This window comes from Arachis stenosperma, chromosome 3, assembly GCF_014773155.1.
Source record: "Arachis stenosperma cultivar V10309 chromosome 3, arast.V10309.gnm1.PFL2, whole genome shotgun sequence".
NCBI classification, from domain to species: domain Eukaryota; kingdom Viridiplantae; phylum Streptophyta; class Magnoliopsida; order Fabales; family Fabaceae; genus Arachis; species Arachis stenosperma.
In genome coordinates, this window is record NC_080379.1 from 79194907 (window position 1) to 79221418 (window position 26512).

The 26512-nt window shown below is 34.2% G+C and overlaps 1 protein-coding gene across 2 annotated transcripts; it reads left to right on the forward strand.

Moving 5' to 3' along the window:
• Positions 1 to 10884: 10884 nt before the first annotated feature.
• LOC130970557 (DNA damage-binding protein 1a) lies at positions 10885 to 26106 on the forward strand. 2 transcript variants are annotated; one of them, XM_057896672.1, is made up of 20 exons: positions 10885 to 11227; positions 12420 to 12600; positions 12726 to 12774; positions 13451 to 13510; positions 13609 to 13700; positions 13922 to 13973; positions 14099 to 14161; positions 14256 to 14305; positions 15778 to 15853; positions 19552 to 19761; positions 19889 to 19995; positions 20160 to 20268; positions 20885 to 21085; positions 21238 to 21453; positions 22012 to 22122; positions 22865 to 23140; positions 23605 to 23879; positions 24010 to 24358; positions 24461 to 24745; positions 25305 to 26106. In XM_057896672.1, exons 2-20 carry the CDS (start codon positions 12497 to 12499, stop codon positions 25884 to 25886), a joined length of 3267 nt encoding a protein of 1088 aa, XP_057752655.1. In that variant the 5' UTR covers positions 10885 to 11227; positions 12420 to 12496; the 3' UTR covers positions 25887 to 26106. The 2 variants fall into 2 exon arrangements, with proteins under 2 accessions (XP_057752655.1, XP_057752654.1); XM_057896671.1 differs by having other exon boundaries at positions 12441 to 12600.
• The last annotated feature ends 406 nt before the right edge of the window (positions 26107 to 26512 follow it).

The window sequence follows — 26512 nt, forward strand, 5'->3', positions numbered from 1 at the left end:
CAAGTTTACTTCGATATGAAGGTGTATGTAAAAACACGGTGCAACTAAATACTTTTAAAGATAAGTCAGAATGCAACCTACAAGCTGGAAAATTCTTTTTGAAAGTATCCAACGGTGCGCAGTAATTTAACACACATGTGGGCATTCGATTTATGAGATAGGCTGCTGTTAGGATAGCATCTCCCCATAAATACTTTGGAACATTACCCTCAAACATAATGGCACGTGCTACTTCAAGAAGATATTTATTCTTCCTTTTAGCAATGCCTTTTGTTGGGGGTGTATTGGGCATGTAGATTGATGTTGAATACCTTTCTTTTGAAGAAATTCACCAAGATTTTTATTAAAGTATTCAGTGCCATTATCACTTCTTAATATTGAAATTTTTATGTCAAATTGTGTTTCTACCATTGTTGAAAAATACTGAAAAATTTTTGAAACCTCTGATTTTTCATGCATGAGATAGATCCAACATAGTCGTGTGTGGTCATCGATAAAAGTTACAAACCATTTTTTTCAAATTGAGTTGTTATTTTCGATGGACCCCATACATCACTATGAATAAAGTGGAAAGGTTTAGATGCATGATAAGGTTAAGAGTAATAAGGAGCTCTATGGCTCTTTGAATGAATACAACTTTCACATTTAAGTAAGGAAGAATCAATATTCTTAAATAAACTTTGAAACAAATGTTTGAGATATAGAAAACTAGAGTGTCCTAGTCTATTGTGCCAGAGCATTATTTGGTCCTTGAGCTATTCTAAGCACTACCAATCATCTTTCCCGAGGTCCGGTCCTGAAAAATACCATGAGTGTCAAAGAATATCACAGGACAATTGGAATCCTTACAGATTTTACTAATAGAGAGGAGATTACAAGAAAGCTTTGATACATGTAGGACATTTCTTAGGTCAATATTTTTGGACAGTTTAATTGTACCTTTTCCAGCAATAGATGAAAAACTACCATCAGCAACTTTAATTTTCTCAATTTCAAAGCAAGGAGAATAAGTTTTAAAGAAAGGGGAGAGACTAGTCATATGGTTAGATGCACCTGAATCGACAATCCATGGTGCATTCAAGTTTGAAGTGCAGTAAAAGGACATAGGAATACTAAAATTACCTATTTGGGCCAAAGAACCACTAGGAGTACTAGACACAGAATTGGAATTTAATAGCCTTATGAGCTGCTCAACCTGTTCCTTTACTCAATGATAATTTTTCAGCCTCATGAGCAGTTGGGGTAGAGCGTATTTTGGGACCAGGTTTGCTGCCTTTAAGATGTGCTGGTTTTCCATGAATCTTCCAACAGGTTTCTCGAGTGTGACGAGGTTTATTGCAGTGGTCACACCAAAGATTGGAGGGGTGCTTCTGATTTGGTGAACTTTTAAGTGCAGCAGGTGCCATTAAGAGTACATTAGACTCCAAATAAGTCTGTTCAGTCTTGCCTTTCCCCATCATCACAGCTCTACGAGTTTCTTCTCTTCTAACGTCAGCAAATACTTCTCCAATTGAGGGTAGAATTGCTCTTCCAATAATTCTGCCACGAACTTCATCTAGTTCCACGTTGAGGCCTGCAAGAAACTGGAATATCCTCCCTTCTTCCACTGTTTGTTGGTGGTGTTTGGCATCAGCGGCTGAATTTCACTTGTAGTTATTGAATTGGTCAAGATCCTGCTACACCCGCTTCGATGTGTGGAAATATTTGGTGGCATTGTCACTCCCTGGTTGAATTTCTCTAGCTTTTAGAGTAAGTTCATAAATCTGGGATTTATTCCCAAGATCAGAGTACATCTCTTTGACACTATCCCACAATTCTTTGGCAATGGTATAGTACATGTAGTTACTACTGATATCCTCCTCCATTGAGTTCACCAGCCATGTCATCACCATGAAATTTTTGGTATCCCACACATTATATTGCGGGTCAGTGATGTTAGGCTTGCTTCGCTCACCAGTGAGATATCCAATCTTTCCTCTTCCACAGATATACATCTGAACTGATTGAGACCACCTAAGGTAGTTTGACCCATTGAGTCGAAATGTGGTGATCTGAACTGAATGGGAGTCACCACTAACTAGTACCCGTTACTCAGATTTTAAATCTGATAGAGTAGGAGTGGTGTTCTTCTTCTGTTCAGGATTAATGACTGAGGAACTGTTAGTCATAACTATAAATCAGAGGCACAGTGCAGAGATCCTGCTCTGATACCAAGTTGAAGTATCTGAATATATCTTATCATCAAATGTACAGGGAATCAGTCTCTTTATAGAGGAATTACAAAAATAGAAATAACTATAAAATAGGAAAGAAGGAAAAAATACTAGTCTAAAATAAAGAAAAGATTTCTAATCATAAAATTTCTAAAATTAAGCTAAACCAAAAAAAAAATTATAATTAATTCTATTTACATAAAAGATTCATGAAAAGAATTAGAAATCTGATTTTGATTTGATCTAGTCAACAGCATTGATGTTGTTGGTAGGCTCTGAGTGTTTGTTTTGGGTGATTGTTGGGTGATTATGTATCCATGATACTTGTTGGGTGATTAAATTGGGTACCTTTCAACTATAATCTTGTCTTTTTTTCAGTGTTATGTATGGAATATTTTAATCATTAAACAAGTGGTTGATATTATTATTGTAAATTTAGTTAAAGCATTATGAATACTGCATGCTGAAAAACAGTGTAAAAATATAACAGGTTTGATATTATTGTAAATTTCATATTATTATAGATACTATCTAATAGCCAATCACATCCACTATATTAGTTCAAATGCTTGATGAGTGTTTTGTGTCTTATCATGATATTTTAATAGTTTGTAGTAGTTTTATTGAATGAACGACCTAGAGACTTTGATCATTCGATTCATCTAACTTGCACATTAATTTTGGAAAATCCAATGCCTAGTGATATGGTATTTTTAAAAATACAAGCACCTAGACAATAAATTATGGATAAACTAGAACTCATTATTTTAAAATTGGATATCATATATTATTAGTTTTACTTTTATCTCTTAAGAGTACTCATAGATTTTTCATTTGATATAATTTCTCTATGAATTGTCTTAAGGATGAATATCTCACCTGTTTAAGTTTGATATGCTGCTTTCTCCAAAGTGTATGTAGCAGATTAGGAAAGAGAATAGTGTCTTGTGTAGTTGCTTATTTTTTTTGTTCTGTTAATTTTGTAGATAATACCTCATAGAAGATAGAAAATTGGGTGGAGCCAAGGAAAAAAAAGTAGTGACCTAAACATAATCATATCATGCCTATTAGAGTTACTTATATTGTTTATTTTTAATTTCTTACAGTTTTCTTATAGGATGACCTGATATACTTTATTTAATTCTGTGTGGGTTAAGATGATATCACTCTTTTCGACAAGGACTAAGGACCAAATTATGCAATTGAAGCTCTAACTCCACAGCCTCACTAAGTTGGTGGAAAATTTAACATGAATGAAAATACATACCAGCTTCAAAATTCAACAGAAAATGATTTTTCCAAGGACATCTTAGCCAGTGGTCATATGGATCCATGGGAATCAGTAACCAACATAAAGGTTGCAATTCATATAAAGCGCTGCTAATCATGTTTGATTAATTTTGGAATAACTTATTTGATTATCATTTTCTTTTGATTGAAATTGATATTAAGCACACTGGTAATTTTTAATAGCACTGAAAGTGTTAGAACTGAAATTTTTAAGTGTCCAGTGCTGAATACATGCAGTATTAATTTTGAGTGGTTGAAGTCTTTCTTTTCTCACTTTAAGCGTTAAGCTTGATTTGATGTGCATGCATTAAGTGCATAAATCATTCACTTTTGTATTTTATTAGATTACATCTTCAATGCTTCTTTGATTTGATAATTATCAACTGTAATTGTAATTATGTCATTAAAGAAGTGAGATTATAATTCTTGATAAAAAATGTCGAAAGTGATAGAAGATTTAGACTGCTTAGTTAGTTTGTTATTCAATAATAAATTCATTTTAGAGCTAACTTTGAGATATCCATTATTCAAGGTATTTGCTGCTTTTGTTAATATGACTCTTTAATATAACATAGGACTGGGAATATATCCAATTTTGAGCAAATGAAATCTACAATATCACTTATCAAGGTTCATAGTTCTGCAAATGGCTCAAGTGAAATGATAAAAATGTTGATTTTTATCATTTTTACTCTCTAAGTTGTCAAGGATATTAATCTATGAACTCTAATATGACTGGCGCATGCTATGGTGTAGAAATAAAATTGTTTTTACATGTGTAGAATGACACATGTCAATACATTAGTAATTCACGTAGTTGGTTTTTGGATAGAGAAGAATTAATTATAGCACACAATTATTGATTCCTTTACTTATAGTAAGAAAGAAAGTCTGTGACTCTATACCGTGTATCATAGAGACTACTTATTATTATTTCTTTAGTGTCAAAGACTACTTATTTTGATTTATTGTTAATAAATATGTGTATTACTAACCAAATTAGAATTAAGTCTATTAGATGAAAAAAATCAAAAAATAAAAAATAAAAAATATTTTTTTAATCTTAACCAAAATATTTTTCATAGAATTTATAAAGAAAAAAAATATTTGAAAACTAACTTACTTTCACTCTTTAAGTTAGGGTAAAGTATTAAATTAGTCCCTTACGTTTGGGCAGAATTCTTTGGTCCTTAAGGTTTAAAGTATTCTATTTGAATCTAAAAAAGTTTCATTTAGTTTCAATTTAGTCTCACCGTGCGGTCAAAGTTAAATAATTAATGAAACTGTCCTATATTACCGCAGTATAAGAATAATGTCGATAATTTAAAGAATAAGTACAAGTTCCAAAGGCATAAAATCAACGGTGGATGCATCAATACATTTATTTATCATTTTTCTTAGTTCTATAGAAAATATTTCTTTTAAATTATAAAAAGAATGATAAATAAATGTATTGATTCATCCACAGTTGATTTTGTGTCTCTAGAGTTTGTACTTGTTATTATACTGTTGTAATGTAGGCCATTCTGTTAATTATTTAATTTTGATTTTATAGTGGGACTAAATTAAAGCTAAATGAAACTTTTTTAGATTCAAATAGGACACTTTAAACCTTACGAATCAAAACAGAATTACGCCCAAACGCAGAAGACCAATTTAGTACTTTACCCTTTAAAGTTATTATTATTAAAAAAGGAAAAATATATAGTTATAGATAATTACTATTCATTTATTGTGGTTAACAAATTTAATTTGTTTTTCGAATTATATGTCTTAAATACATTACTAATTATTTTTATTACTTTACATGTTTTAAACTTTTAATTTATAAATTAGATTGATAAATTATTATTATTAAAGGTGTCTGTTTTTCTTTTCAATAAGAGACCAATATCAGTATCTACTTTCTGTTATAGTTTTACCTATTTAATTAAGTAAATTAAAAATAATTTAATATATTTATTAATTTATTATAATACGTTAAGATCCTTTATATGAAATTTAATTTAAAAAAGTTTAATTTATTTTTAATAATATTATTAAAAATAAAGTATATTTTTTATCCTAATGTGATATTTTTCAAAAATACTCTTACGTTTAGTTGCATTTAATTTTGTTCTAACGTTTTTATTAGGGGCAAAATTAAAAATTTTTAAAGATAATGTTGACACAAATCGAAAATGTCAGAGATAAAATTGAATGAATCGAAAACATTAGAAATAAAATTAAATTAAATAAAAAATTAGAGATAGTTTAAAAGAAATTGCAGACATTAAGGACAAAAGTATATTTTACCCTATTATTAAATATTTGAAAATAAATAACAATTTACAATTGAAAAAATATTGTTTTGGTCCATAATATTTAAATTAAATTCTAATTTTATCCTTAATGTTTGAAATATTTTATTTTCGTCTAAAACATTTTATGTTGTTCTAATTTAGTCTTTTGTTCAAAATTAAATATTTTCTTCTAAAAAAAATGGAATACCTTTAATAATAGTAAATTATCAATTCAATTTATAAATTTAAACATGTAAAATATTAAAAATATAAAAATAATTAGTAATAAATTTAGGACATATAATTATAAAAACAAATTAAATTTGTTAACCACGGTAAATGTATAGTAATTACTTATTACCTAAATTATACATTCTTTCATTTTTAATAGTAATATTTTAAGAGTGAAAGTAAGTTAGTCTCCATATGTTTTACTTTTTTAAATTTTATGAAAAATATTTTGATTAATATTAAAAAAATATTTTTTTTTCAAAATTTTTTTATATAATGGCCTTAATTCTAATTTGATTAGTGATACACATATTTATTAACAATATATCAAATAATAAGTGAGAATTTTTTATTTTAATAAATTAAATAAATGTTTTATTTCCTGAAATAAATAATTTTAAAATTATTACAAAAATATATCAGCATTTTTTGTCTTATTTATACTGTAAACGAGATAATTTTATCCGTATCGAAATATATGTATTTTTTCAATTTTCGTAATAATTTTTAAAATTATTTATTTCAATAAATAAAATATTTATTTAATTTATTAAAATAAAAAAAAAACTTAATAAGTGGTCTCTATGGCATAAATACATTGGCACACACTCTCTTTTTTACGTAAGTCAAAGGAATCAATAATTATGTGTTATAATTAATTCTTCCCCATTCAAGAGTCAACTACGTGAACTACTAATGCATTGAAATTTGTCTTTTTACACATATAGAAATAATTTCACTTTAACACCATAATATGCGCATTTCTAATAATTTTTTTATAGAAATTGTAATCTTTAAATCTTCACCCTTTTAATGAGGCCCACATATGGTAACAAGAAATCTTTTTGCCATTAAAAAGATGATATTATCTTTTTGCTTTTCATTAATTAGTTTAGGTGTTTTATTGCGTAAAAAACTGTAAATAGACATATGCAATGAGAAATTTTAATCAAAGAGAGTAGGTTATTAGTCAAGGAGAGTAGATAATGATGTTTTTGTGTAACTTGTGCCTCAGTTTTCTTTCTCTTTCTCTTTTACAATCTAGAATTGCCTTCAATAATGAGCTCTCAACTCACCACTTCATCCATTATAAAGGAATTTGAAGTTATTTTAAGACTTCCACTATATTGCTTCAACTTCTTTTTTCTTCTTTTTTTTTCTTGAATTTTTTAATTCAGTTTTTTTTTTGTGTTTAAGTGTGGATTTATTTGTTGGGTTTTTTCTCTCCTTTGTGAGGTCCAAGTCCAACATTTTGGGGTGTATTCTTGCACCCTAGTGTCACAACCCTAATTCAGTTTTTTGAGATTTTTTGAGAAAGAGAGAATAGCCACCAAGTGAGAGAGAAGAGGAAAAAACAGAATTTCCGTTTTTGTCCAAAGCAGTAAATTTCAAATGGCAGTTTCTTAGTTGTTCACCGTTGGATCGATTTGAAATTTAAACTGCATGTTTTTATCATCTTGTTCTTCATTCTGATCGGTGAAGATGTTGATTGAAGATTTGCAGTGAGAGAAATTGGCTTCGCAAGAGAAAAATTAGGTTTCCCTTTTTTACACAGAGCAGCAATTTCAGAACGGCAGTTTCTCATTCTTTCACCGTTGGATCGACGGCAGTTTCTCATTTTGTTCTTCATTCTGAACGGTGAAGATTTTAATTGGAGGTCTGAAGAGGGAGAAATTGGCTTCGACATCAGCTCTGTTTTTTGGGTATATTTGATCTTCTTGCTTCTTATTTGTGATGTTTTGGCTGGAGCTATTGTTGTTTCCGCTGCTAGACTCTTTCATACTGGTATCAGAGCTTGTTGGTATTTTTCTGGGCTTGTGATTCTGTGAACAATGGATGCTAATACTAATACTAGTAGGTCTGTGATTCACCTTGAATACTCCTTAAACCAGACCGATTAAACCATCGGCTCTGATACCACTTTGTTGGGCCAACCGTGGAGAGCTCTCGACAATCGGGGAGACTTCGGGGAGGAATCAAGTGAGAGAACATAGGATGAGAAGACACCACATCCAACTCAAAACCTTAAGGTGTTAAGTTAATGGGTCTCTCATCTTATAAACTCCTCACTCTTCCATGCTTTCTTTGATGTGGGACTAACTTCAATACTCCTCACACTTGCAACACTAACAATCTCCCCCTCAAGTGTGAGCCTCCACATCAAGCATCAACTCCCCTCTAGCTCCTCCACCACCACGAGTATTCGTCCATCACACCGCCGCAAAACACCGCGGGACACGCCGTCCGGACCACCTTTGCCGAGAAGACTTTCGATGCTTCACCTTGAATACTCCTTAAACCAGACCGATTAAACCATCGGCTCTGATACCACTTTGTTGGGCCAACCGTGGAGAGCTCTCGACAATCGGGGAGGAATCAAGTGAGAGAACATAGGATGAGAAGACACCACATCCAACTCAAAACCTTAAGGTGTTAAGTTAATGGGTCTCTCATCTTATAAACTCCTCACTCTTCCATGCTTTCTTTGATGTGGGACTAACTTCAACACTCCTCACACTTGCAACACTAACATTATTCCCTAAGGTATTTGAAATTGTGATAGAATTTTAATCTCTTCTTATGTATTTAATTTTTTTATTTTCTAAAATTAAAAAAATTGACATATCAAGAACAAAGCTTTTTTTTTTAGTTTAGAATTTTTTGGACAATTTTAGTTATAAATTATATAAACTTTGTTTATAGAACAAAATATGCAATCTTAATTTTCTGCCCACCTTATCCGTGTTTCTTTTAAATTTTTGGAAAAATAGATAAAGTACATCTGGGTTTTTACACGGTGGATAGATGTATTTTTGAATTTTTTAATGAGTCATTTGTACACATGAATATAAAATTCCGTTGTCAATTCTACCTTTCCGTGGCCTGAGTAAATTTTCCGGCGGTGGTGGAGGTCAAGTGGGATGGTATTGTATGATGTGACCAATTTGAAGTGACACTGTGAAAAATAGAAATATTCATTATGAAATTTGTTGAAATAAATACAAGAAAAGAGAATAATGAAATCATTGTTCATCTTCTTCCTTCTCTAATTTCTTTGAACCATATGAACCCTAACACAGGGTGTAGACCTTTCATTGACCTTGATGGCACATTCTTAAAGGGTTTCTATGGAGGATTTCTACTCACTGCAATAGGTCAATATGCCAACAACCAGATTTTTCCAATTGCTTATGCCGTGGTGGATTCAGAAACTAGAGATAACTCTTGGAGCATTTACACAATGACTTGGACAACTACAAGGTTCATGGTTGAAACTTTATTAGTGACTAACAAAAGGTATGCATTTACACATATTAATTGAACATGGTCTAATTCTGGCTATGCAACAAGTTATGCCTGGAGTTCATCATCGCTTCTGTGATATGCATATTTGGAATAATTTCACAAAGAGATGGAAGGACAAACAACTCAAAGAGGCAGTGTGGGAGTGACCACAACTCAAGAATTTGATGCTGCAATGTTGAGACTACAACGGATCAATACTGGAGCATGGGAGTATCTGAACAAGCTTGATCGGAAGCAGTGGAAGAAAATCAGCAAGTAGAACTAGAAGAATGGTTGCAACTCAAAATTAGTTGCTTTGGGCAAAGGAGTTTTTTTGACTTTGGTGTTCTCATCTAGACCTGCAGATTTCTGATTGGAGTTTAAAAATTGTTGTTATCATTTCCTGGGTTCATATGGTTCGAAGAGATTAGAGAAGGAAGAGGAGTTATTTCATTATTCCATTTTCTTATATTTATTTTAACAAATTTTATAATGAATATTTCTATTTTCCACAATGTCACCTCAAATTGGCTGCATCATACAATATCGTGCCACCTGGCCTCCACCATCGCTGGAAAATTTACTCAGGTCACGGAAGAGTAGAATTGACAACGAAGTTTTATATTCATGTGTGAAAATGACTCGTTAAAAAATTCAAGAGTACATCTATCTACCGTGTGAAAATTCGGGTATACTTTTGTCTATTTTTCCTAAATTTTTTATTATTTTTAAATGAAGTAGATTTTTTTGTATTTTTTTTGTCAATAACAAAAGATTCTTTTAAGAACTGAAAAAAATTCTAAAGAACAAAATTTGGTCTATTTTTTATATGTATTTCTTAAATAATTATCAAAATATTCATACAAATTTTGAACTAAATACATAAAAGATTTATTGAATACAAAAGTCATTTATCATTTATAAAATAATAACATTTTTTAGTTACTTTTACTACATTTTAAAATATTTTGAGAAAATTTTGTCGTTATTAAAAATAGAATATATTTTTATCACGTCGCTAAAATAAGAGTTAAAATCACAATACTTATTTAAGTAAATGAGTGAATTGACTGAATTAAATAATTTGATGTTTATATATCTTTTGAAAAATTATTTTTTATTTATTGATTATATTTAATACATTAATATAATTTATTTATTATGTTAAGATATTTTCTTTTTTGATTAATTTTTTCAATACTTTTACTGTCACGTTAAAAATTTGTCAATCATATAAAAGAAACTTTTTTTCACAACTTGATAACACTCAAATATACACATAATAATAGAGATTGATTTTGATATTTATTTACCAAAACCTAAATAAAAATTACGAAAAGAAAACAACATTATGTTATTTTATATATTTTATTTTTTTTATAAATAAAAAAGATTGTATTTGTATGAATTAAATAAATTTTAACTCTTTATTTTATTATTATATTTTAAATAAATTATTAAAATTTAAAATGATAAAAATCTACTGCTGTTCCTGGTTCCTATTTCCTAATTTACCCGGCATTACCATTCGCGATTTTATAGGAATCTAGGAGGAAAAAAAAAAAACCTGAAACTTCACAAAATAACAAAATGAAACCCTAGCAAGAATCACCACCAGTCACCCCTCATTTCCCTGCTTCTGTTCTTTCCGGTGTCTCCCTCTTCGTTAGTCGCGTCCTAGCACGCCGCCGTCGCCTCTCCTCTCTGAATACTGCGTGGCTCCTCTGTCGTCTGTGACCTTGTGGTGCTGTTCAGCCGCCTTCGTCTACTACTCTCTCTGATAGTGTCTCTGCTCCGCCGCGGCGTCCTCTCTCTGCTTGTGCTTCTTCTCCGCCGCGACCTCCTTTCTCTTCTGCTTGTGCTTCTTCTGCGCCGCTCTCTGCCTCCTCTTCGCCTCTCTGCTTGGCTTCCTCATCCACTCCGCCGGTGTGCTCCGCTTTCCCGCCACTACTGTTTTTTTCTTTGGCTACTTTTGTTCCAATTTTTATTGTTGATCGATGTGTTATTGTTAATTAAGTGCTAATGTGGCTTCTGTTATAAGTGAAATTCTTCTTTCTATTTGGTGATGCCGTTGCTGATCGTTAATCACATTGCTGATAAAATTGATGATCCCATTGTTGATCAAATTAAGTAAGCTTTTTAATTTTTATGTAAGGTTGTCATGCTCAATCTTATCGATGATGATTGATATTAAAATATAATATTAGCTTTGCTATTTGTTTTTGGATTTGGTACCTGAGAATGAGATGTAATTCTTCCAAGGTAACCTTATAGCATTAAGACCAATTGATTATTATTATTAGAAAAAGGAAATCGAGCATGTGTTGCAGTCTTGGAAAACGTGAGAAAAGAAATTCAGAATTGCAATGTCTTTGTAGATATATGGTGTTGCTGAAATCTGAATTTGTAATTAGGGGTATATAGTGGTTCTTGATCTGGATATCATTCTCCCTTTGATTTTGTTATGATTTTTTTACATCTTGTGCTTATAAGATGTTGTTTGTTTTCATTTGTCAGAGGACATACACACTCTTGCTTAAGATGTTCCTGCAAAGTCCTGTTTTGCAATTAGGACTTGTATCTATCTGTTTCAATGATGTTGTGGCTTTGTTATGAGCTACTAAAGATACTTCCCGATAATCTGATATGTACTTTCACTTTCTTTTGATTCCAACAAGTTTGTAACTGGACTTAATATTAGATCACTTCTTAAGGTATAAGGTAGTCTATATCTGAGTATCTGCCGCTTCGATGTTGGGGAGAAAAAGATGAATTTTATTTTCTGTTCTGTCTTCTGAGTGAGTGACTGAGAGTAAGTATAAGGTAGTGGATGTCAATTTAGAACTGTAAATTTTGTTTGTTGATTCTTTGGGTGATTGATGGGACTGGGAATCTTATTATGTATGATTTCCTGGAAGAAATTTGTTTCCGAAAATACAATTTATGCATGGGAATTATCAAAAGATAGTAGAAGGGGGTAATGTTTTGATCTGTCATGCTCATGAGACTGCACTGGCTGAATTGTATGCATACCTAGCTATATTTCATTTCCGCTATGGTTTTGATCTACAATGAATCGGTCTTATACTATCCCTTCTTCCTTCTTAACAATATATAGAATTTTTACAAACTGAACTAGGATCTCTGTCATTTGGGCTTGCGTTTGTTTCCGCCGTTAGCGAGAAGAAGAAGAAGATGAGTATTTGGAACTACGTGGTTACCGCTCACAAACCCACCAATGTTACCCATTCTTGTGTCGGCAATTTCACCAGCCCCCAAGACCTCAATCTCATCATTGCGTAAGGACTATTAAACCCTTATTCGGTTCTTCTTCCATCTTTTTCGGTTGGTTTTTTATTAGAATTTGTTCAATTGAATCATGCTCAGTGAAAAATAAAGCATTAATTTTGTGTTATTAATACAGGAAATGCACCCGTGTTGAGATTCATTTGCTCACTCCTCAGGGCTTGCAGGTATCAAGTTGTTTGAGCACCATTTCTTGTAATTTTAACTGTTTTGCCCTGTTGTTTCACCTTTTGAATTTGGAAAATGAACATTTTACTTGTCCTGATTTTTTTTTGAGGGGGTTTGAATTATGCCTAGAATTCTAGTTACATGTCATACTTTAAAAAAAAAGATTGTGAAATTAAACTTAAAAGTTAGTTATCCTTGTACCACGTTTGTACATCAATGATCAAAAGCTAAATTATTGTTGTTGCTCTATTTCTAAGAAGTTGTTGAAATGGATGGCTGTCATACTTATGTTGGAATTAATTCCTTGTTATAAGAGAATGAGTATCTTCATGCTGGTTTTTCTCTTTAATGTCTTTTCTTTTTTTGGTTAAGTTGTAAGAGCAAACAGTCAATCTAAATACCATAGTGTTTGTTTGAATTTGTATCATTATGTTCGGTTAGGACACAATAATATAGTTTTTGTCCATTGCTGAGTCATCTCAACTAGCCCATCATACAGATTATGGTTAATGCCAATGCAGATGTACTTGGTCACTTATGTAATGGCACCATTGCTCGCACCCCACTAAACATCTTATAGAATCTTTGTTTACATTAATCTCTCTGGAAATTTTTGTGTTGCTTTTTGTATGAATGTGCAACAGAATGAGATAAATATAACTTTTATATGTGCAGCCGATGTTGGATGTTCCTATCTATGGCCGAATTGCAACACTAGAACTCTTCCGTTCTCATGTGAGCAAAAACATCAATACTTCTTGAGTTAATTTGCATTTTTGTGTTATTCTTGGATGAAATATATATGTTTATGGCTCCGTTATTGTATCAATCAGGGTGAAGCACAAGATTTCTTGTTCATTGCAACTGAAAGATACAAATTCTGTGTTCTTCAATGGGATTCTGAAACTTCTGAGCTTGTTACCCGGTAATGGTTATGCTGGAGAAAGCAATTGTTTTTCAGAAAAAGTTCAAACATAGGAGCCATAAATTTTGCAGTTGATGTGAAATTCATGTTATTTGACTAAATTTTAGGCTATACTTATGATTTGTGTCCTAGAGGTGGCCCATCAGACACCTTCCTTCTGCCTTAGATCAGTAATATTTATCTTGTTTATTTGCTTAATTCTCCATATCATTATTATTCAGAGCAATGGGGGATGTTTCCGATCGCATAGGACGTGCTACAGATAACGGTCAGGTGCTCGAATTGTGTTCCATTTCTATCTTTATGACGTGTTCATATGAAGTTATGATATTTGTGATAACATTAATGTTATTTAGTGTTGAATGCAGTTAATTAGTTGAGCTATTCTCATTCTGCAGATTGGTATTATTGATCCTGATTGCAGACTCATTGGACTCCACCTATATGATGGATTGTTTAAAGTATGTACTTTTTTGAATAATGTACAAAAATAGTAAATTAAAATGACCAATACCATTAATTTTAAACTTTTATTTTAATTCTTCTGTTCACCAGGTTATTCCTTTTGACAACAGAGGACAACTCAAAGAAGCATTTAATATTAGGTATCCGATCCTTTTTGTGGTATATATATAGGACTAAATTTACTGTCATGTCTTGCATTGAGGCTATGAATTATACTAATAATAACTAGTTAGATTTGAAGATTATTTTTTGGATAAAAAATTTCATTAAGATGAGGCGACGGATAATACAAGATTGGGGATGAGAGTTTACCTATACAAAAGCAAAGCAGAAAAAGATTTATCTATAAAATATAACTTACCAATCGCTCAACATATTTTAGAGGGAAAGTCCCCTATAAATATCATGAGCTTTACACCGTATAGATGATAGGCTTCTAATCCTATCCCGTAAAACAAGCTTGTTAGAAAATGTCAATGAAGGTGCATACATTATACTCCAACCAAATAGTCCAAATAGTGGCGTATACTTCACAATGTAGTTGGATCTTTACTACTTCCAAACCCCGCAAGTCTAGCTGCAGATTTGAAGTTGATCAGCTTTTCTCAGTTTCCCTCTGATATGCAACAAAGTAAAGCCACAGAAAAGCTAATTGTTACAAGGGGAGGAGAACTGCCCCTTCATACAACACCAAATGGTTCATACTAGGTGTGAATTTGGGTATCTCATACTACCCAGGTCCTTGTAACTCTCCCCTTATAACTCTCCTTCCATCAATTGTCTTGGAATATGGTTTTGAATCCTCTTTCTTTTTTCTGGAATCCTATTATCTGCAACAATCATAATATTTTGTTTCCTGTCCTCTTTTCTTATGAAACATGCTTCCCAAGAATCCTGAAGCATTTCTTTTTCCGCCTTTCATCCTGTGATTCCCAATTGCTCTCCATGTTAATATGTGTATGATTTTGCATCTTAGATTTCAAATTGGTGCCGATCTTGTTTTGCATTGGCCCATGGTTTCTTTGGATCAATTGTTGAGCTTGTCCCATGGTCTTACATCAGTTTTTTACTTAGTAGGCACTACTTCAAGAGGTTTGGGATTGTACAAAGTAGCAAATGTTCTGTGGCAATCCTTGGTTTTTGCAGTGCTTTGGTGTTTTCTATTTCTAGGATTTCTGACGATCCATTTTCTGCTATTTTTTTGTTTGGGATAGTATTACCTAATTAATACTCCTTTTTTGCTCTGCTAATGGTTTATCTGATGGTGTACTACTTCTTGATATTCAAAGTGATCCTTTTAGATCTTAGATTTCTCTTTTATATCTATCCGAGGATAACTTATCCTCTTCTGTATAACTCGCCTTCATTATAATTTTTTTTAAAGATAAAGATGGTATTCCTGGTCTATATTTTACAATTTAAGACATTTCACAGTTACCACTGATGTGGTTATTTACTGCATAAAACAGTTATTAATGACCATTTAAAACATGATTAACCTCTGTTCAAGTTAAATTTTCACATAATCTTAATCAGTTTTCCATTATTTTCTTTTATATTTCATTTTCACATAAATTTTAGTTTGCTGAAATCATGATGTATATATTTTCAGGCTTGAGGAGCTCCAAGTTTTGGATATCAAATTCCTTTATGGTTGTTCAAAGCCAACAATTGTGGTTCTTTACCAGGTTTCAATTCTGCTATGTTCTTCTCATTAGAAGTTATTAGGTTATAAATGCATTGAATGAGTTGCTGCTTGCTGTGCTGTGCTGCTTTCTTTCATTTATTACATTGTTTAACAATGAATTCAAGGGGGATCAAAATTATGAAAACTTTTGATATTGCTTTTTTCCTTTGCATTTTCTCTTAATATGGATAGAAATGGAAGTAGAAGGATTCTTGATTCCTATGGGAGTATTCCTGTAAATCACTCAATTTCCTTTCCGAGCTGGCAGAACTGTAAATCACTCAATGTCCTTTGGACTGTCTCGCATTCCACATTTTAAGCTGCAACATCTTCTCCCCAATTTCCAGCACTTTATGCAAAATAAGAACAATGTAAATGCTGCACATAAGAGAGCAGTTTACCAGTGTTCATGAGGAACAGATAACTTAAGTCTTTGCCCCATAGGTTGGGCCATGCCTCTCTTAATGTTGTTTTGAAAATTCTCAAACTCTTAAGATTCCGTACATGAGTAAACTTCTCTCTGAATCTTGTTCTGCTTGTTGTCTTGGTAAAGCTCCTCTCCTCCCCTACTATTACTACTTACTGCTGTTTAACAGTGGCTATAGATATTATGTAGCTTTCATTGATGCACATTCAAGATTCACTTGGGTATATTTCTTAAAACTAAAATCTGAAGCATTTCCAGCTTTCTTAAAATTCAAAGACTCTTTTGAACTTCAGCTTGGTACAAAAATAAAAGCCATCCAATCTGATTGGTGTGGGAATTCAGAAGTTTTTCACAGTATCTCTAACAAAAAGACATTGATGACAGGCTGATCTGCCGCACTCACCTTACTTGCGCAAGCCTTGTTTTTGGGATGAGGCAGTGTCAACTGGCACCTACACCATTAATAGAATCCCTCCTGAAAATCTGCAGCCCCTTCCCCTTCTGAAAAATTGTTTCACAAAAAGCCAGATTATAAGCAATTCAAAGTTTTTGGGTGTGCATGTTTTTCTTTTGTAAGACCCTATAACAAGCATAATTTTGATTTTCACACTTCTTAATGTCTCTTCCTGGGGTACAGCTCCGAACACAGAGGTTATTGATGTTTGGACACTAATGGCCACTTATTCATCTCCAAAGATGTTATATTTCATAAAAATGCTTTTCCCTACAAGGACTCTTCATCACATACTCGATCATCCAATGCATCATGCATATATCCTGTCACTAAGTTGCATCCCACTCATTCCAATGCATCTTTCCATCCATCTCATGCATCATCATCCAATGTTGCACCCATTTCTTCACAGGGTTCTCCCCGAATATATATTGCTCAAACATTTCAACCTCAAACATCAAACACTCAACTTCACACACCAACCACTCCATCTCACACCCCAGATTCTTCAACCTTAGCTATGCCACCACCTATCACAGCAACCTAATCTCTACATCAGCTACTCTACCTACCACTTCCTCTACTGCTTTCATCCCCCTCTTCTACCCCAACGACATCCAGATCTATGCACCCTCATCTAGTCCCTCTATACCCTCTCCTACACTCTGACCGAGCCATGACTAGAGGTATCCTTCCAACACCTGTTCCAACCAACACTGTCACACAACCCCCACATATCCAGCCTATTAAACCAACCATTATACCAGCCATTATGTCACCACCTCAGCCTAATAAAACATAAATTCAGTCACAAACTTAGGCCTTTAAACCACAGTAAAATCTTTCACCCACAAATTCCAAACACAATGTTTGTTGCATCATTAGAGCCAACAACAGTCGAAGAAGCTTTGGCCTCAGCAGTGATTTGCCGCCATGACAGACGCGTTCCAAACCCTTAATTGCAACTAAACCTGGTCATTGGTCAATTTCCTCCAAATTGGCAGCAGATTGGGTATAAGTGGGCATTTCGGGGTAAGTAGAATCCTGATCGCAGCATTCAGAAATTCAAAGTGCGCTTTGTTGCAAAAGGCTTCCTTTGAAGAGTCAGCTTTGACTATCTGAAACATTCTCACCCGTAGCCGCTTGATGTGAGCAATGTATTCCTAACTGGGGTACTCACAAAGAGGTGTACGTGACTTATCCAAAAGGTTTTTCTTGTGCCACGGGGCAAGTGTGCAAACTCCACAAGTCTCTCTATGGCGTCAAGCAAGCTCCAAGAGCTTGGTTTGAGATTCTAACGGCTGCCCTTCGTTCTCTAGGATTCAACAATTCCCGGTGTGACGTTTGTTTGTGAAGAAACAGGGCAAGCTTGTCGTTGTACATTTTAGTTTATGTTGATGACATCATAGTTATTGGATCCTCTCCTTCACTCATTTGGGAGCTTCTTTCTTAGTTGGACAACGGCTTTTTCCTCGAGAGATCTTAATTACTTTCTAGGAATTGAGGTCCAAAACCTATCTGATAGTTCCTTATCCTTTCTGAATAAAAACATATTCGCGATGTCTTGGAAACACTTCAATATGGATAACGCTGAGCCTATTGCTACTCCTATTATTCTGGGTTTGAAGCTCACAAAATCAGGCAGCGCTAGTTTACCTAATCCTTCTGAATACAGGTCTGGTTGGAGCTACGGTCTGCCACTGTAACAAGACCTGGAATTGCCTTTACTGTAAATAATGCATGCCAATTTGTGGCAGAAACTCAGGAGAGTCATTGAAAGGCTGTAAAGAGGTTTTTAAGGTACTTGGTGGGCACTCGGCAGTATGGAATCATCAGGCCATCCCTAACGAAAGAACTGAGCTTAAGAGGATATTGTTATAGATGGCAGAAGATCAACTTCTAGTGCTTGTGTCTTTCTTGGACCAAACATTATTTCTCGGCGGCCCCGGAAACAAACCAGTTACAAGGTCTAGCACAGAGGCTGAATACCGCAGCATGGTAGACCTTACAGCTGAGCTTATTTGGTTGGAATCCCTTATGACTGAGATAGCGGTGCCCATATGCAGACCCGTGAATCAGTGATCTGTGACAATCTCAGCACTATCATGTTGGCTCACAATTTGGTTCTTCACAACAGATTAAAACACATGGAGTTGAACTTTTTCTTTTTAGGAGAAAGAGCGATGGAAGGAAGGCTGTTAGTAGCTGATATTCCCACTGATCAGCAACCTGCTGACTTGCTAACTAAAGCCGTGTTAAAAGCTAAATTTGTGGATCTAAGATCAAAGCTGGTTGTGACAGATATGCAGGAAACTGGGGAGCCTAGTTTCAGAGGATATAATGGAGTGAGCTAGAATAAGTTAGAGAATTCTCCTCAACCATATTAAGAGAGTAACTAATTGAATTAGCTAGGACTGCCAGCTAGACTAGGTTGTAACTCTCTCATGAACTAGAATCCCTATTCTACTGCTGATGTTTATCGTCCCTCACCAGCTGCCCTTGCACTTCAATATAAGCAAGGAGAGAGCTCATAGAGAATCAGTTTTCAATAACAGAATTTTGCAGATTCCAAATCCCTCTTCTCTTCTCTCTCTCTCTCTCTCTCTTTATATATATATATATATATATAGTCACTGCTTTCTATTACCAGCAGTGGTCATAATTCTATTAGAATTATCACAGAGTTTAGACAGAATGAGTTTTAGAGGGTGCAAGTTATATGCATATCATAGTTGCACTATTGCAGGTTCAGCCTTTGGCTGCGTGTCTGGCATATTATGTAACTTATGTACTGAAATGTTTCTGCTACATATGACAGGATAACAAAGATGCTCGTCATGCTAAAACATATGAGGTTTCTCTGAAGGATAAAGATTTTGTTGAGGGTCCATGGTCCCAGAACAACCTTGATAATGGGGCTGATTTATTGATACCAGTTCCCCCGCCTCTTTGTGGTGTACTTATTATTGGAGAAGAAACCATAGTGTACTGCAGTGCTAATGCTTTTAAGGCTATCCCAATCAGACCTGTATGTTTTGATATAGCATTTGATACTCCCTTTTGAATCTTCTACTGTGAATTTTGGATGTCACATCGATTGTATCCAAATGATCCAAGTTGTTCCATTGTTAATTTGCTTTATGGTTGTGTTGCAGTCTATCACTAAAGCCTATGGACGGGTTGATCCTGATGGTTCTAGATATTTACTTGGTGACCATACTGGGTTGCTTAGTTTACTTGTAATAACCCATGAGAAAGAGAAGTACGTGATCATTTATTCATATGCTTCAGTTTTCCTTGATAGTGTTCTCACGTCCTTGCGCATAGGATATTTTGGTTAAGACAGATTCTTTCCATGAAGGAAAAATGATCAGTCAGTGATCTGTTTTTGAATCTTATACTATGTATTGTATATTTGTTTTGCAGGGTCACAGGGCTAAAAATTGAGCCTCTTGGAGAGACTTCTATTGCATCTACCATATCATATCTTGATAATGCATTTGTGTATATTGGTTCAAGTTATGGAGATTCGCAGGTGTGGTAATAAAATGGATACTTGTTTTAAATTGTGTTTAATTTCAGAATCCTATGGAATTCAGTTGTATCCTAAACTTGTACTCACCAAGTATCAGTTTTGAAACTCAACTTGGATAACATGGAAATTGTGTATGAAAGGTTTATCTTAGGTTGGGTTGAATCATGATTTGCAATTGCTTACTTGAATGTAGTTTGGAGAGCATGGGCTCATATTCCTCATAATGAATTATAGGAGGACCCGTTCATGCCTGTTCTGATTGATTGAATTGGTGTTAATCTTTGAATTTTTTTTTTCGTTTAGAAATAAGAGGACTCATTCATGTGTTCTATTGGGAAAATAAAAAAAAGAATAGCTAAATAGTGGTAACTGGTGATTTGTGAGTTGCTTCTGGTCTTCTTATGTACATTGAATAAACAGTATGCACTAAATGTACTTTATAGTGTTGTGATTTTTCATGTTCAATAGGGTGGGGAGAGAACTTCATTTTCATATCTGATGTCATGCCTCTTTCAAGGATTTTGAAGTGAATGGTTTCATATTTGTGCTGTTAGTTTTACTTCATTCATAAATATTGGACATTAACAGTTAAGAATTTGTGATGGTTGAAATACAGCTTATAAAGCTGAATCAACAGCCTGATGCAAAAGGTTCATATGTAGAAGTTTTGGAGAGGTATGTCAATTTGGGGCCGATCGTTGACTTCTGTGTGGTAGACCTTGAAAGACAAGGTCAAGGTCAGGTTGTGACTTGTTCTGGAGCTTACAAGGATGGTTCTCTCCGTGTTGTTCGTAATGGAATAGGGATTAATGAACAGGTCAGCTCTTTCCCAGCTCTGCACGACCCCAATTACCATGACAGAAAATGTCTAATACTCTAATAAAGACAAACCTGTATTTGTGCAAAAGCAAAGAATCTATATATCCAAGTAACTGAAAAATACTAATTCTTGGATGTATTTATATGTAGGCATCAGTAGAACTTCAAGGTATCAAAGGGATGTGGTCTCTAAGATCTTCAACAGATGATCTTTTCGACACTTTTTTGGTTGTGAGTTTTATAAGTGAAACAAGGATCTTAGCAATGAATCTTGAGGATGAGTTGGAGGAAACTGAGATCGAGGGATTCTGTTCTCAAGTACAGTCATTATCTTGCCATGATGCAGTTCACAATCAACTTGTACAAGTAGGTTATACCTATTTTTTGCCATGGTGCTTTTCTTTTCTTCCTTTTGAATTGACACCTTTGTTTGGTTAAAATTAATTTGACCAAAAAAAAAAAAAGATTAATCAAAATGGATGTCATATTAAAGAAGACTTTCAATGTTTTGGAGTTGTTTTGTCATTTGCATTGCTTGATCAAATTTACTCTTGGGTTGTCATTTTTTTTGTATTCTTTTAATCTATCCTATTAATTGCACTTTTAAGTTTATGACTCCTGTGACAATTGTTTGGTAATATCACTTGCTTTGAAAAATTTCTTCGTTCTTTTCTTTTATTTTGGTCAAGTAGTGGCGGCTTAATCTTCTTGATGTCCAAACTTATATTATCTGGAGAACTGTTCAATTTCTTCTCCGTGCTCAGTTTAAACTAGCAGAACTGTGGAGACTGCAGAGGTCTTGTTTGCTTGTTTGCGATTGCTGAATGACGTCCTTGATATTGATGCATCAAAATACTCTGCTATTCCGTTTCATTCTTGTTAGTTTTCTATCTTGTTTTGGTAATCGTAACTGCCTTGTTGTAGGTTACTTCAAGCTCGGTTCGGTTGGTCAGTTCCACAACTAGAGAACTGAGAAACGAATGGCATGCACCATCAGGCTATTCAATTAACGTTGCAACTGCAAATGCTACCCAGGTTTGATCCTTATTTTTCATCATGATGTAAAATTATGTGATTAAGCATTTATTACAGCAGATGAATAAGTTCAACTTCGCTTATTTATAATTTCTGAAAATCAGATCAACAAATTAAGGGGATGCATCTGTTATATTCCCCATGGGATGAATCACAAAAAATGCTCCTCTAGTTTTCTGTCTCGATGTTGAAAGTCACACATGTAGGACGACTTCATTCACTTGATTTCAATCATGAGTATCTTCGGAATCTTTAGGAAAAATGAAATGTAGTTTGAGGACTGACTAGGGATCACTTAAGTTGAATGTAATGATAATAGGTGTTTTCTTTGGGTTAATCATAGAATACAAGTAGAAAGACTACCAAAGGAACATTTAAGAGGTAGTCTGATAAACTTTTGTTGTTTGGATTCTTGGTGGTGATTTCCGCCCACCTTTTTGGTGCTATAACTTGTGACTGCTATGGTTCATTCTTGCCTTTTCTGCTCCTCCTTTCTCGTGTTTTCTGTTTTGGAGGATTTCATTGCGTCCCTAGTTGTCCATTCCTTTAAATTTTGTTCTTCTGAGTTTCCTCAGAAACATAGAAATGGTCTTAACGTGCATTTCAATATTCAGATATTATTGTGAGAATACAGATGAATAAGATTATGTTCGTTGTAAAAAAGTTGGTGATTATTACACACTTACTCCTGTTTATCAAATAAGAATACTGCAGTATGCTTACAACTCGTGTGTTGATACAGGTTTTATTGGCCACAGGAGGTGGACATTTAGTATATCTGGAAATTGGAGATGGAATACTGCAGGAAATAAAGCATGCCCAACTGGAATATGAGATCTCGTGCCTGGACATAAACCCAATAGGAGAAAACCCCAATCACAGTAATCTAGCAGCAGTAGGAATGTGGACTGACATTAGTGTTAGAATATTTTCTCTCCCTGACCTGAATCTCATTACAAAAGAGCCTTTAGGTGGAGAAATCATACCCCGATCTGTTCTTCTTTGTGCTTTTGAAGGGGTAGGCTTTTCTTGACCTGTCATATAGGCTTTCGTTTTGATCTGTTGTGATTTTTCTCTTGCTTTTTTCTCGACCTGTCAATATATATATATATTTCTTGCTTTTTAGTTTTCTCTACTTCTATGCTTGGAAATACTTTGGACTTGCGCAGTTCAATTTTTTGGAGTTGTAATTTTGGTATTCCCACTAGCAGTTGTGGGTTGATATGCTAGACCTGGAATGCTCCTCATGTTTCTATACTTAGTTTGCAATTTCAGAATTTCTACTTCTGCCCTGTCATGGATGATAATTAGGCAACAAATGATAATATTTGTTTACAATTCTCCACGACACTTTTTCATGTTGCCTACTAATATGACATATTGCTACGCTTTCTATCAACCTTTCATCAGTGTTTACTTTTTCTTTTATATTTCCTAACATTTCTTTTCATGTGATTGTGGTCTGAAATTTATATTCTACAGATATCTTACTTGCTATGTGCCCTTGGTGATGGCCATCTCTTAAACTTTCTGTTAAACACAAGTACTGGTGAGTTAACAGATAGGAAGAAGGTATCTCTTGGGACACAGCCCATTACGCTACGAACTTTCTCGTCCAAGAATACCACTCATGTATTTGCTGCATCTGATAGACCAACTGTGATTTATAGTAGTAACAAAAAGTTACTCTATAGTAACGTGAATCTGAAGGAAGTGAGCCACATGTGCCCGTTTAATTCTGCTGCTTTTCCAGACAGGTATGTGAGGCGGCTCTGGTAATTTGACATTTAAAAATTGGTTATATTTCTTTGTTCTATGGGTCTTGTAATTTTGATGCAAAGATCCTTGGTAGTGTTTTTACTGAAGTGGTGTCCATTTGTTGAACAGTCTTGCCATTGCCAAAGAGGGAGAACTTACGATCGGTACCATTGACGACATACAGAAACTTCACATTCGCTCTATCCCACTGGGAGAGCATGCAAGGCGTATCTGCCATCAGGAGCAGTCCAGGACATTTGCTATTTGTAGTTTGAAATACAACCCAAGTGCAGAAGAGCCTGAGACACACTTTGTGCGCTTGCTTGATGACCAGACTTTTGAGTTCATATCAACTTATCCGCTTGATACTTACGAATATGGTTGCTTCATAATTAGCTGCTCCTTCTCAGATGATAGTAATGTATATTACTGTGTTGGAACTGCATATGTATTGCCAGAGGAAAATGAACCGAGCAAGGTAAGTTGACGATTGTCTAATATATATTCTTTTCAGCATTATCCTGCGCAAAAGATTTTCTGATGTTACATTTATTTCTCTTTATTTCAAAAACAAATGTAGGGAAGGATTCTTGTTTTTGCTGTTGAGGATGGAAAGCTCCAGCTTATTGCTGAGAAGGAGACAAAAGGAGCTGTTTACTGCCTGAATGCATTTAACGGTAAACTGCTTGCTGCTATTAATCAAAAAATTCAGCTTTACAAGTGGGTGCTCCGGGATGATGGTACCCATGAATTACAGTCGGAGTGTGGACATCATGGACACATCTTAGCTCTATATGTTCAAACTAGAGGAGATTTCATTGTAGTTGGTGACTTAATGAAGTCAATTTCCTTGTTAATATATAAGGTAAGTGCTGAAAATTATTTTGAAGCTTCAACTACCTTTATCTTCAGTTTTAACAATATAAATGTTGATCATTAAATTTGACATGAATGTGACTTTTGGCATGACCATGTGATCTTTGCTAACTTAAAATCTTGACCATCCGTGGATGGGCAATATTGGCTTTTTTCACTTTTAATAAATCACTCCTCTCGATATATATAGAAAAATATAATAGAAAATATAGGGAAAGGATCAAATGAGAGGAATGGTTAATTGTGTGTAAGAGGACTAAAGAAGTAAATTTGGGTTATTGGACTTTACATTGGTGGTCAAGGATAAAACCTGAATTCACTGTTTTAAGGAATCATATAGTTTTTATTAACTTAAAGCATCCATAAATGGTCGCAAGCTCATTTACAATAAACCACTGCTCACATTAGATACATCCTCGATACTCATCTGTATTGTTCTACTTGTGTTCCTTCTAATTTGATGAAAAACATAAATAGTTGTTTTTCTGTGGTTTGAATTTATAATAGCACATGATTTTCCGTCTGAGTATTACGTTGTTTATTACCAGCATGAAGAAGGTGCTATTGAGGAAAGAGCACGTGATTATAATGCAAATTGGATGTCTGCTGTTGAAATCCTTGATGATGACATATACCTTGGTGCTGAAAATAGTTTCAACCTCTTTACTGTCCGGAAAAATAGTGAAGGTGCCACCGATGAGGAACGAGGTCGTCTTGAAGTAGTTGGTGAGTATCACCTTGGAGAATTTATCAATCGGTTTCGCCACGGTTCCCTTGTTATGCGGTTGCCTGATTCTGAGGTGGGCCAAATTCCCACTGTGATATTTGGCACCATCAATGGCGTGATCGGGGTGATAGCTTCCCTCCCTCATGATCAGTATGTGTTCTTGGAGAAGCTTCAGTCAAGCTTGAGGAAGGTAATAAAGGGTGTTGGAGGGCTCAGTCATGAGCAATGGAGGTCATTTAGCAATGACAAGAAAACTGTGGAAGCCAGGAATTTTTTGGATGGGGATTTAATTGAATCGTTTCTTGATCTCAACCGGAATAAGATGGATGAAGTTTCTCAGGCAGTGGGTGTTTCTGTAGAAGAGTTGTGCAAAAGAGTGGAGGAGTTGACTAGGTTGCACTGAACCTAGTTTAGATGATATATGTTTGTTCATTCTTTTTCTCTCTAGTGCTGTCTGCAACATTTTGCTTTTAAGTAGGGATTACATGTTGCTTGATACCTGTTATTTCCCGTCATTCGCATTGACGTTTGCTGGGACTAGCGTATAGTATGTAACATGAGGTCTGTTTCGTTGACGGAGTTTGGAAAAAAAAATGATTATGATAGTATTCTACGGCTGAAAAGTTTCTATTTGAAAACCAGAGACATAAAATGCCTCAAAATGGCGCATATAGGTGAATCATAGATATATATGTTCTCGCATCAGCCAAAAGCGCTGCAAATTGGACGGTTCGACTAAGACCGGTGCGGCTCGGGCGGTCAAACTGTTAGATTAGTCGATGTGTAACTTGTAAGATACTAAAGAAAAGCTTGAAACTTTAAATACGCAAGCTGCAGCGAATGAATCTCGAACCAAGCTAATGTGCGTGTGTGTATGTGTAGTGTGTGTGTAGTGTGTGTGTTTTGTTTTAATTATACTTTAATTATTATTTAATAATATTATACTATATTTATTTAATTATTCCAGGTCAAATGGTATGATTAGTGATTTATTGGTTGAATTATTTATTCAGTGATCCATCAGCTTAA